The sequence below is a fragment of the Amphiprion ocellaris genome, chromosome 7 (genome assembly GCF_022539595.1).
Source record: "Amphiprion ocellaris isolate individual 3 ecotype Okinawa chromosome 7, ASM2253959v1, whole genome shotgun sequence".
In the NCBI taxonomy this organism is placed as follows: Eukaryota; Metazoa; Chordata; class Actinopteri; family Pomacentridae; genus Amphiprion; species Amphiprion ocellaris.
The window spans coordinates 19322859-19335802 of record NC_072772.1 but is presented as its reverse complement, the minus strand read 5'-3'; the positions used below and the strand labels follow the sequence as shown (position 1 = coordinate 19335802).

At 40.1% G+C, this 12944-nt stretch overlaps 1 protein-coding gene across 6 annotated transcripts in view; it reads left to right on the top strand.

The window, feature by feature from the left end:
* Window positions 1-12944, top strand: part of LOC111582346 (SPRY domain-containing SOCS box protein 4) — a 48183-nt gene that overhangs the window by 19074 nt on the left and 16165 nt on the right. For all 6 annotated transcript variants that reach the window (XM_023290973.3, XM_055012426.1, XM_023290972.3 and 3 more), the window contains one exon: window positions 11815-12701. In XM_023290973.3, coding sequence (XP_023146741.1) covers window positions 11993-12701 — 709 coding nt within the window. In that variant the 5' untranslated portion in view covers window positions 11815-11992. The remainder of the gene's footprint in view (window positions 1-11814; window positions 12702-12944) is intronic.

Here is a 12944-nt window from a genome sequence, read left to right as displayed (position 1 = left end):
AGTTTCCAGAAGTCTTCTTGACTGTGTGCTAACGCATTCTCGGGGCGTCCGCTTGTCCCAGAGGAAGTGTCTGAATGAAATGAAATGTCAAACTTGTGGCATGTCTCAAATGAAATTCAATGTGGCACTAATTCCTGTAGTTGTGTGTTGAAAAGTTATGTAGCTGTTCGTGTTATTCGTTTCTATTTTAAGATGACTCGTGTATTAAACTACTTCTATGAATAAAACTTTGAATAATTATATTGAACTCAAGTCACTTTTTCTGTTTTATTTCATTGTTGACTAGAAATTTTTATTTATGAATGTAAAACAGCAAGGACTGTATTTGTTCATCCTGTCCTTCTCAGCATGGCTGTTGCATTGGACCCTCAGTGTAGTGTTTCATACATGTGAGTGGCTGAGCGGTGGGACAGTGGCACATGATAGTGGATTTTCTGCATCGTCTTACACTGCAAACAACACTGTACCTAACCTGGCAGGCTGAGCCGAGTAGGCCTAAGCATCGGGTTATACTAGATAAGACATGATACATATGACATGTTGTCCAACACAATTTAAAACAGTCTCAATACAGAGCAGCTGTTCTCAAAAGGCAGAGTGAAAATCCACTCATCTTAAGTAGCATGGAGTTGCAGTGTCGATTAAAGTGCGGAACCCCATGCTGTTTCTGGACAATTTGCTCCCGCCACGTTTTGTTTTTACTCACTGTTGTCTTATTCTGTTTACTGCAATATATTCAGCCCAGTTCAGCTGAATAAGAAATGCAGCAGGGACACTAATAACTTCTTGTTTGCGCTGAGAAGTGCAGACTTTTTAGTTTTGTATAGAATTAAGTTAGTGTGCATGGTTTATGCTTGGCTGATTTTTAAATGACATATAAAATTGGGATATTTTTATTAAAAATCATGTTTATTCTTTGCAAAGTGATTGTTACAGAAATATCACTGAAGAGAACTGCACTTCACATCTCATCAGTTTAAGGAGCCGGATAGTTAAAAATCTGACAATTCCTTCTGTATTTGAAGTTTTTGGGTCTGAAAGAACTGCTGATAAAATAACCTAACTTAAAGCCTTACTTATTTCTCACTTCATTTTAAGGCAAAGTGAGAATGTTGGATTATTGGGTTTGAAAAGAACAGAAAAGATTGGTCACAGACACCCTCCTAATTCCTGTGTCAGAGGGGTGTGGGCGTTCAGGGGTTTCCAAAGCAATTCAACCACGAGATGAAACTCTTTTAAACATTATCATCAGTCTGTACTTTGCAATGTTAATTATGGTTTTTCCGAAGCTTGGGGTAGCTCACTGGTACTTGTCAAGTGTCAGGAAACCAAATGATCAAAACATTATAACAACTGGAATACGATTCAGTCAGAGGAAATTAGGTCCCCTGCTGTTTTTCATCTTCAACTAAACTTTAACTTGTCCACTTGTAGCACTCTCTATTTGATTTGGAAGTCACACAATCTCTTCTTGCCTTTTCTTCCTGATGATGTTTCACAGGCGTGATATACTAAGAGAACCTGCTCTTTGCAATCAAAAGCAATCATCCAATTTCACTGCATGTCACATTATGTGAGATGCGATAGTACGTAATCTAATGCAGACTGTTTGATATGAAAAAGTCAAACGTGATCATCTTGCATCATTCACCTGCCTTGCTCTCGTGTTTGGAAAATGTCTCAAACAGTAAACAAGCTGTGGCCACAGATCTGCCACTTTCATGCACCACAAATCCTCAACAGAGGAAGAGATTGTGAGAAGTGTTGGGCTGGGGAGGAAGGGAACAAAAGCGGGCACCAGGAAATGCTGATTTGGCAAAATGAGGTTAATGTCTTTAGCTGTGGCATTGTGTTAGCTCGCCAGTCGGTTCTGCGGGTACTATTTGGCTGGGTCGGAAATGTGGATGGAGCAGCAGGTCCTGAGTTTCTGTTTTGTCCGTCTTTGGAAGCAGAAGCTCTAAATTGGCCTTCTGTGGAATTGTCAAAATAACAACTACCTATATTTATATCTCACTTTGCAAACTTTTTTGTCAAGTCTGTAAAGGAACACAGTAAAACAAAAAAAAATTAAGTACAGTACTGTAAAGGTCCTGTGTGCAACATTCAGAACCACTGGATATTGCTAGAGCATCACAGCATAATGAATTGGCGTTTCGGGCCACACCTTCCCTCTCTCTTCACTTTCATTTACAACCACAAAGGTTGTGTACACAAGCCTCACCCATAAGCTCACACTAGCATTCTAAAATACATTGTATGATTTTAGTGACTTCTTAACTCAGGTATTGTTATCTTTACCTCTCCCTGTCACTCCACTTGAGTCTGTTCCAGTCCATGTATGTCTGTTTCCACAAGCAACTGGAGCAAACTGGATACACAAGTAAAATGCTGCTTTGATATTGAGGGATACTGGCTAAATGCTGGGCTGCACTTTTTATGTGGTGTTGGTGACCACTGTCATCCTGTTAATAAGTGCCAGGAGAGCCCACAGTTTCAAAGAAGAAAAACACTCAGAGAGCGCAGTACTCCGCCAAGGCTGCTCACTTAATGTATCATTTCCGATGGATGAAATCTTTAATAAAAGATCACCTTGTGCTGAGCACAGGCATGTGTTACGCATGTGCATGTTATGTATTTACATCGAATCACATGTAAATTACTAGTTCATCACTTTTGGCCAGCCTTTGTTTTGCTAGTGTTAAAATAACCGTTCCCTCCAGGCTCGTATTTTGGAGGCGTATTTGTAATGGTACAGGCTTTTATTTTGTAACCATTCCAGCAGCACAGGAAGTGTTTATCTAAGAAGCGGTTTCTTGACATGACCAAGACGCTGCCGAAAAGTCCGAAAATTCACATAAAGATGAAAGAAAACAGTTCCACGCTGTTCCTGTCTAGCAAAGGATGTGTCTAAACTTAAAAGCACCTAGCTGGAATGGGGACAAGCTCCTATGGTGTTTCCTGAAAAAAGGAGTGAAGGACAGAAAGGTGAATTTGTTTTCAAAATAAGGCTGACGGATGAGCGTTAATAAAGGCTTTGTGAAACATCAAGAGCTTCATCATTGTCTGGCTGGGGTTTGCTACATTGCGTGACCTAAATATGTAGCAGGCGGCAGGAATTGATGGGACTCAGAAACAGCCCACATTTTAACCAATTGTTACTTGTATGATTTCCAACTGATAAATCACAGTCAGTTTGTTGTAGGATCACAATCATGTGATCGTCAGCAGGTAACTGACACAGTGTTCACGTTGTGGTTACAGCGACGCCGTGCCGGCAGCTATATCTCCCAATGGGAAATCCTTAACCAAGCTGTGGATCCAGACTACAAGCCACATCACTGCCAAAATTTAATGAGTGGGTCCTTGTGTCAGTTCTGACTTTCCCTGAAAATTTCATCCAAATCCGTTAGTCCGTTTTTGAGTAATGTTTCACACGGACAGACAGACAGATTCACAGACGAACGTGCGCCGATTGTCACATAACTCCGCCATGTTCCTTGGTGGAGTAATAAAGGGACTCGCATGCATGCATTTGGCTTCCCAAACATAGAACAGAGAATCTCAGATAACAACACATACAAAAGGAGTATGACTTCAGGATGCTGAAGATGCCATTGCTCTCCTTTGTCTTTACATACAGATAGTTGTTTGCTGCTATATCAATGGTTTATTTGTGGAAAAAATGTTGCATATTGCAAGCTTAACAAGTAGACTAAAAATATATGCCAACTTAAATGAATAAAAAGTAATTAAAAAACACAGATCTTGACTGAAAACCCATGAATTCCCAATGCTTTCAACCATCTGAAGCCTCTAAAATAACTAAAGCAGACAAGGGCTGAAAAATGCAACGTCTTTTCACAGAACCCCTCCTCCTGTGTTAAAAATTGCACTCAAAAGCTCCAGCCTGTTTACCATGTCCATTCTGGTCAAGTTCTAAATCTAGTTAGTAGTCTAAATTAGTAGTAACTCAAAGGCAGACTCAACATTGCAGAAAAACAAACACTTTCACCAAACTTTGAATCCATAATGACACAACCATCTTGTTACATGCTCAGAATATGGATTCGAAATGTGGTTGATAAAAAGTTGCAACTGACACTCGAGCTGTTTTTGTTTAGCTTTGCATGGGTGTTGTCAGCTTTTCTTCTTGTAGAAGGAAAAAAAAGAGGGAGAACTCTGAGAAACATACATTGGAATGCAGTGCATATGTTCACGTCAGGATTTAACCACTGTCTTATTCTCTGGATTATAGTGTGGCTGACTTTGGTCATCCTTTCACACCACTGTTTGCTTTACAGCTATCTCTAAACCCTTGTTATCCTTGTTGACTGTCAGACAGCAAGTTAAACCTCTGTTTGTCTTTCTCTTGGCTTGTCTAGTCTTTTGTCATTGAATCAATATTACTAATAATTAAAAATCGATGTCAATATAGTATGTTTTAGTGTAATCTTCAGTCTGTGCAGATGATAATGCAATCACACTCAGTAAAAGTGTGAATGCCAAACTTGCAGTCGAGTTTTTATCCATATGGCCCTGCCTGCAGCAAACCATTTTATTCATCCCTGTAACACATATTAAGATGACAGATCTCAGGTTATCATTTGTTTGTGCACATACGTGAATGCTCAGACCCATGTAGTCATTGCCAGCAATTGGTGCTCTGATGCTGGGGTGCAGATAGCACACTGTTTGTGTGTTTGAGTTAGTGCTACTTCAAAGTCCCTGCATTAGTAGTCTGCATTAAGGTGCCTTTAAGATGTATGTGTATATATCTGCTTGTGTGTTATGGTGGGGGTTGCTTGCATTAAGATTGGCTGCTTGTGTTTGATATGCTAACAATAGTTGTCATGCTACCAACCACCTTCACGTCACTGCCTCCCTCGCGAGAGATAACAAGTTTGTACCATGGATTCTGGTCCAGCTGCATCTTTAATAATGCCAGTTCTTCCTTGCATCCAATCTCTGTGCTCAGAGCTGAGGAAAATAACTGAGCTGATATCTAGATCTGCTTTTTAAAGAAGTGGAGGAGATGGAAACTGAAGTCAAACATGGGGGAGATGAAGCAGAGATTGTTCTTGGTTTGTAGCAGCTGTATTTAGTACTTGATAAGTTCTTTCACTACCTTCAGATCTCTTAATCACATGAATCATATGTCACATCTTATGACTTCATTCTTGGACTTTCTTTTTTCCTCTCAGGTTTCCCATCATCACCCATCACTCACTTGCCCTATCGGTGTTTCTCTCCTCTGTCATAAGTCCTCTCATCTCTCCTCCATGTTCCTCCTTTACTTGTCCTTAGCTCTCATCTCTTCACCGATACTCTTCATCAACCCTGACCTTCTTTTGTTTACTTTTCCTGCTTTTCATCCCTCCTGCCATGTTAATGTTAAACCTATTGCTTCTGCTTTGGCAATTTTTTATCTACAGAGTGTGCTGTACTTTAAAAAGCAAAGGCTGTTTTCCTCTTCCTGCTCAAACATTGTCATACCTGAGCTGGTGACAGTCTGTTTTTTCTGGAAAAGATTTCCACATGCTCATATTTGGTAATGTGTATTACGTGTTTGAAAACGCTTTAGTTTTTTTTTTTTTAACATTAGACTACCATTTTATGACTCTGACATTTTAAATGTGACAGCAGTGTCATGTCCTCTTTTTGCCACACCATGACCTTGACTCCTGATGCCCCAAATATCTCTATCTCCGAGAGCTCATTTACAATTAATGACTCTCGGTCACTTTTTTGTTGCTGCTGGTGTAAGGACGTGGCCACTTCTTTAATTTAGAGCTGAAGCACTCAGTTGATTTTGTTGAATGATACAAAGTAACTGGCAATTATTTTCAAATGCAAGTAAGAAATCATTTGACATTTTTCACACAAAAGTACCAAACACTTTGTTTTTTCAGCTTCTGCAGTGTGGATATCCTCTGGTTTTAATTAGGTTTACATCAATGAAAAGTGAATATTTTGAAATTTGGGACAGTAGGCTGGGCACACATTTGAGAAGTCACTTTTTGTAGGGGAGGGTGATGTGATGATCGTACGTTATCTTATGACAATCCCAATTTAGCATTAGATCAGCTTTTTAGAGGATACGTACAGATCGCATCATTAAATAGATAAATAACCGCAGTGTCCAAATGGTCTTACTCCATGTGAACTAAGCAAAGTCATGATTGGCTGTGACACAACTAGGACGACCAGGACACGCTACGCATCTTGGAGGTGTAACTTGCTTTGTTTTTATTTTATAGAAACCAAAAAATGAAGAATAGCAGCCTGAAAGAAGCATTGTTGGGTATCCTTCTTATCTGATACTGTGAAGACTGTGAATATAGTGTGTTACAGTTTACACTAATTGTATAAGTTAATTGCATGAGCTTTGTCTTCATCGGCATTCTATTAATCCCTTAATTGATTCATTACGCCGCAGAAGTCAGAGGCAATGTAAGTTTCTCTGTCATATTTAAGCTGTTTTCTTGCTATATTTTATTTTTGAAGTTGCTTTTGCTTCCTACATTAATAAATTTGATAAGTAATGTAGCTTCATCTACAACATAGTGCGTTTTATGATGTTCTTCCTGCTAGGGGTGTCATTGTTGTGCTGTATAGGGTTAATTGGGGCTGCACATTTGAAATAGTAACTTAAAAACATCTTGCAGTACATTGTCAGAGTTTGGCACCTCAGGGGGCAACTCTCATCTTCCACTGATGAGTTTTAAACTTCTGAAACTACCACTACCATGTGTCTGTAGCATCTGGATTCATGTTGAAGTCCCTTTGAGTGCAGAAGCTGCACATTATTTGGTGATTCTGTGCGCTCTGTAGCGGCCGATATTGATTATCCAACTAGTTCTAATGGGTAAAAGTTTAGCAACTGACAAAGCAGTGCTGATGCAACTCATCAAATCCAGTAAGAACATTCAGAAACCGAATCGGAGAGGAACAGGATGCAAAGATTTGGAGATTTGTGAAATTCGCCTTGAGTTAAATTGGCATGCTTTGTACTCAAGTAGCCATATGCGCAAGAAATCATGTGGGGAAAATTGGGATTGAGCTTGTGATTCTACCCTAAAAGATCATATGATTACCCACTCCTACACTTTTGGCTTTAGAAAATTGTAACTGAAATGTTTGACTATTTTCTTACATTTCTTAGATTAAAAAAAACTATTTTTCCTTTTATAACTGCTCTTTATGTGTAGGCCTTTCACGGCTGTTGAATAGCTGAGGACTGCCTGTATTTTAACAATAATATAATTAGGGATTTAGGTCGTACATTGAATATGTGAAGCTATACCTCCTGTACTGTCAGGATTTGTTGGCCGCTTGGTAGCAGATGACAGTGTTGGAATGGTCTCTTAGTTCATCTTCCAGTTATTAACCAGTATGTCGCAATGTCAGGGTGAAAACAGCTCTAGTTTGTATGGCTACCATGTTTGTGTTTTTTACTGCATGTGTTATTGATAAAGAGCTTAATCAGTTACGCATGTGTGTGCACGACAGAAAGAGGAGCAGCTTTCTACACAGGAGGGCACAGGCAGTGCTGCCATTCAAGCACTGGGGGTAAAGTTAATTTGAAGTTTGATATTCACCAGCTGGAAGTGCCGCTCTGATGTCAGCAGCTCAATGTGCATGACATCAAATATCCCCAAAGGGTTTTTATAGAGAGACTGATGGGACCACTTTCCTCTCTGTCCAGAAAACCCTCTGGTTGGATTCCTGCATTGTTGATATGGCTATAATCTATCACAATGTAGATTTTGACATTTTTTAAAATCAGTTTTATACTATTTTGTAGGCTGTGCACAGCAGACAACACCTGCAAATACATTTTCCTTTGTTAATTGCTTTTTAATTTCTAGTAAAATATTATTGCATTATCAATCTAAATGAGCAACAGGGGACTTCAAACATGTCCTGTTCTCAGCACCATGCTTAAAAACTCTCACGTAATCATGTAATAATAGACTTGGAAGTGCAGTATTGACTGATTACACATTTAGAACTGAGTGTGCATGTGTTTATGTCATTCTATGTGTTAGAGATTAATTGGTCACTGTGAATCTGTGAATGTTATCTGGAACATAATTAAATCTAAAACAATTTTTTCTCATCACACTTTTCTCCTCTGCTTCTCTTGATCCCCACGAATCACGTTTCCCACTCACTTTTTCTCTCTTATTGTTTTCTCCAGTATTTCCACACTGACTGTGAATGCCTGAGTATATTCCAGCAAAATCTGTGCGTGTATGAGCACTCGGAACTTTTATTTTGCATCTATGTTACAGATTCATAAATGTCAATTGAATGATCGATAGCCTCTGTGACTACAATCTCTTTGTCTGTGAATGCATTATGCTGTATGATAATGGGACCCCTCATCTATCCTGAAATGGCTCCATGCGTCATCTTTCGAGGTATAAATTAATTAAAATGGAAATGGAGAGCTTGTCTGTCTTCATGGGCTGTAGTCATGAGGTATTGTTCTGCAAATGATTTTGTCTGTCAGTAAGTGCTTCATGTTGAGAGTATTCAGTCTTGTGTGTTGTTGTCAGAGCTGTTGCCCATTCATCATGTTGTGGTCTGACATTTTTTCTTGCTTCCACTTTCACTTCTCCACAATTCACTCTGTATTTACTTTGTGGCATTTAAATGGAAACAAGAAATGCAACACCATAACCTGTGAAAATGGCTTAGCTGCCGTGCATCATGATCAGAGGCCAAACTAATTTAGGTCTGCCTTTTGTCAGTTAGGAAAATGTGGCTGATGGCTTTCTAAGTGTGGAGCGCTCAATGTGTGAAATGTAAACCTGTCTCTAATAGGGGTGTAATTGTACATTACGCTTGATAAGAGACTTCCTGGGTTCAGTACGCACTTAGATCCAAATAGTAGTTGTCACAATAGTCTTGATGTTCATGTACTCTCACTCGTGAAGCTTCTAGATTGTGACTTTCATAAACTTTTAGCAGTGCACAAATTGTCATCAGTTATCGGCTACAGAATGCCAGTGGGGTTAGCCTTTAAACTTGGGCAGACAACGTGCCATTTTCTTTAATTTTGTGAGTTATGTTCACCAGCAGTATGTAGCTTCTCTGTTCATGCCGTACCAGTCAGTGGACCAGCTACAATGTGAAGCCTACTCTGAACTTCAGCACAAAATTCCTTCTGTACCAAAAATTAACTGTAACCCTACATTTTGTGTACAAAGCAAATCATCGATTTAGTGTACAATTACACCAATAATCTCAAACATAACAAAGCATCTATCTGGCAGTTTTGCTTTATAAGTAGGCAGCACTGTTTCCTGTTGAACAGACTTGGTGAGCTCTGTGCATGGCTGCACAAAATTATCAAGTTGAAGTAGCCTCAAATTATGTCGTCCTCTTCTGATCCTTTAATCGTTTAACGTGTTTCAACCCGTTGTACACACACAGCATCTGTATCTGCCTCCTCTGGTGGGTCAGTACGAGTTATTGTTCTGTACTTTCCCTGGAAAAATCACGCAGAGTTGTTTCCCAAGAAACTATAGGGGAGTGTGAAAAACATTGGAGAGATTGCATACAGGAAAGAGTGATAGAGGACAAAGAGTAATGTAAGTGCAGCAGATCCGGAACAGCTCGGTCATACAGGGAAACTCTGCACCTGTGTTTGGAAGCAGCTCGAGGCTTTCAGCCTGCTTGCTGGGAAAGCTCAGCATGTTGCATTTTCTTATAGACTTATAAAATATGAATTGCATCATATTTGTTTGCTCGGTGAAGAGGGGAGTGACTAACAGTGAGTAGTTACTGCATGCCTTTACAGGAAGTCAGCAGTAAATTTCAGTAGATCCTCCTATTAGTCATTGGAGGATTTGTCATGAATTTCATCAAAAAGACACAAAGCTCTTGAAATTGTTATTGAGTGCACAGTGTACTATTTACACTCTTTTCTCAGGGGGTAGTGAGTAATCTTTGCAGTAACCAAACACTGAGCTGGTGAGGTGGTCTATGAACCAATGATTTCAACCGACCGTTTTGACTGGCTGCTGTTGGACTGTGTCATCATCTCAGCCTGTTGACCATCAGCGTTCAGACTAAAGAAAGAAAACTTACATGTCTAATTCACTGCAATCTTTGTTTAGTTTCCAAATAGCAGTTAATGTATGAAGTGGCAAACTGATACTATTCCCACAAGGAGAAACCAGATGTTTGTTCATACTTGAAATTGGCAAGTGAAGAGGGGAAAAAGTTTTTGAGGAAGGTTCGAAGTATAGAGAAGTTCAGTTTTCATTATTCCTTCTTTGTCATTTTCCCTTTCATTCTGCAGCTCTGACTGGAAGCCAGCACCGTTGATGCCATATTTGTGCTTCTGTTTCTGGCAGCGTGTTTGTCTGATGGAAAAAAACAAGTCTTTTTCTTATCAAGTTTTATAAGCCAAGCCAAGCAGAACTGCAGCTAACAATTTTCCAGGGTTCCCACACAGTATAGACAAGTATGTATTATGATTTAGGCAATCTGCAGGTCTGGTGAAGTATGGAAAAAAGAAAGGAAAGTATGGAAACATTTCCTTCAATCCAGATGCTTTATGTTTTCAGGTTGTCCATTCATCTGCCCCATTGTCATTATTGCAATACCTCAGGAATGCCATGAAAGAAGTTCTTCACATTTGGCAGAAATGTTCATTTGGACTTGAGGATTAGATTTTGGTGTTCAGAGTTCACTGTGACTTCACAAAACACATTTTTGACCCTAACAAAATTTCACACATATCTATAAATTATTCAAGTGATAGTATTTCACTTTGGCATCATAATGTTCTGCAAATATTGTGACCATATTTTGCATTTGGTCAGACACTGAAGTGGTAATACTATCATATTTTTGGGTGCTCACCTATTAAGCCCCTTCAAAGTTTTCCCTACATTTCTGAGTCTTTGCAGGCATAGATATTTGCATTTAACTACATTTGTTCAGTATGCTAAGGGAAAATAATACAAGTTCCGTAGCAGAATTCCTCTTTTGGCAGAGATGTTGTTGCTGTCCTTTGTTGTTTACTGTGTTTGCATTGCAGCTTTGTGTTAAAGTTCACTGGGTTTGGTAATTGATTTGTTTGAACTGTACCTAGAGCTTAGATTTTCTTGCGAATATTGGCAACATTGGAGCATGCACAGTTGGAATGTAACATACATGTTAAGAGATGGATTTTAAAACCATTTATTCATTTAAGAAACCTCTAGCTAATTGTACTCAGATGTCAAATATGGTCTGAAAAATCTTCAGAACAGGCTGGAAATTTGAAATAGAAAGTGTAAGATCAATAATTACCTGTTGTTTTCTCCAAAAATGTATTAATAATTAGTTGTGAGTGTAATTTGTTCCAGAGAGTCCCAGATAACATCATTAAATGTCTTGTTTTGTTTAATGAGCAGTGTAAAATTTGTTGACATTCAGTTTACTTAAATAGTTACGGTGGTATTTAAGTAAACATCCAAGTTGTTTGAACAAATGTCTGTGGTATGTCTTTGTAACATAAAAAATTCTGTCAATGTGAGAAGCTGGAAACATCAAATATCTGGCATTTTTGCTTGAAAAACTTGCATAATAATTTTCTGGCAATTGACTAATCAGTCAATGGACAAAATGTAACGGCCTTAAAATGTGATGTGTATTTTATTTTTTAGTTTATAAAGTTTGGGTTTCTGACTGTCATACTATACTTAATTTAACATTGCCTTGTTGTTAGGTTTGGACAAATTAAACAAAATATCCTGTTTTTGTTTTGAAATGCAAGCCTTGAGAGCCATAATGTTGTCTTTTTGTGCATTTCAGGAGTGTGGCTCCCTCTGGTTGAAGACAGTTTGTGTCCATCAGCATCTCTCCATCCAGGACTCACAGCATTTTCATTGTGCCCATGAGGTAACGTCAGGATCTACCAGCCCCTCATTACCACCCTCGGTCCATCCTTTTCCCTCCCCACTGCCCCTTCCTCCCTTGGAGCCACCCAGCCATGGGCCAGAAGATCTCGGGCAGCATCAAGTCAGTGGATGTACGTGGGGAGCCGTCATACCGGCCGGTGCGCCGTGAACTACGGGGCCCAGATTTCTGTCGGCCCCCCAGGCTGGACTTACTGCTGGACATGCCTCCAGCCAGCACTGAGACTCAACTTCGCCATGCCTGGAACCCCGATGACCGATCACTCAATGTCTTTGTTAAAGAGGACGACAAGCTGACATTTCACCGACATCCCGTAGCACAGAGTACAGACTGTATCCGGGGCAAGGTGGGCTACACCAGGGGCCTCCATGTGTGGAGGATTCACTGGCCGGCCAGACAAAGAGGCACCCATGCTGTTGTGGGGGTGGCCACTGCTGAAGCACCTTTACATTCAGTGGGCTACACAGCCCTGGTGGGCTCAGATTCTGAGTCCTGGGGCTGGGACCTGGGCCGAAACAGACTCTACCACGATGGAAAGAATCGTCCTGTTTCATCATCAGCACCTACATACCCCTGTTTCCTGGAGCCAGATGAATCATTTGTGCTTCCAGACTGTCTGACAGTAATACTGGATATGGACGAAGGGACACTGAGCTTCATGGTAGATGGACAGTACCTGGGAGTGGCTTTTAGGGGCCTAAAGGGCAAGAGACTTTATCCCATCGTCAGTGCTGTGTGGGGCCACTGTGAAGTGTCTATTCGCTACGTCAACGGACTAGATCGTAAGTGCAACACTGACCACATACATTCTAGCAAGAAGTTAAAGTATAATACTTATAAAGCAACCGTAAGGGGTTGTGTGAATTTGGTTTCCATCCGTCCATTATCTATGCACCGCTTTATCCTCATTAGGGTCCCGTGGGGGCTGGAGTCTATCCCAGCTGACTTAGAGTGAAGGCAGGGGACACCTGGACAGGTCACCAGTCTGTCACAGGGCCACACATAGAGACTGACAGTCACACTCA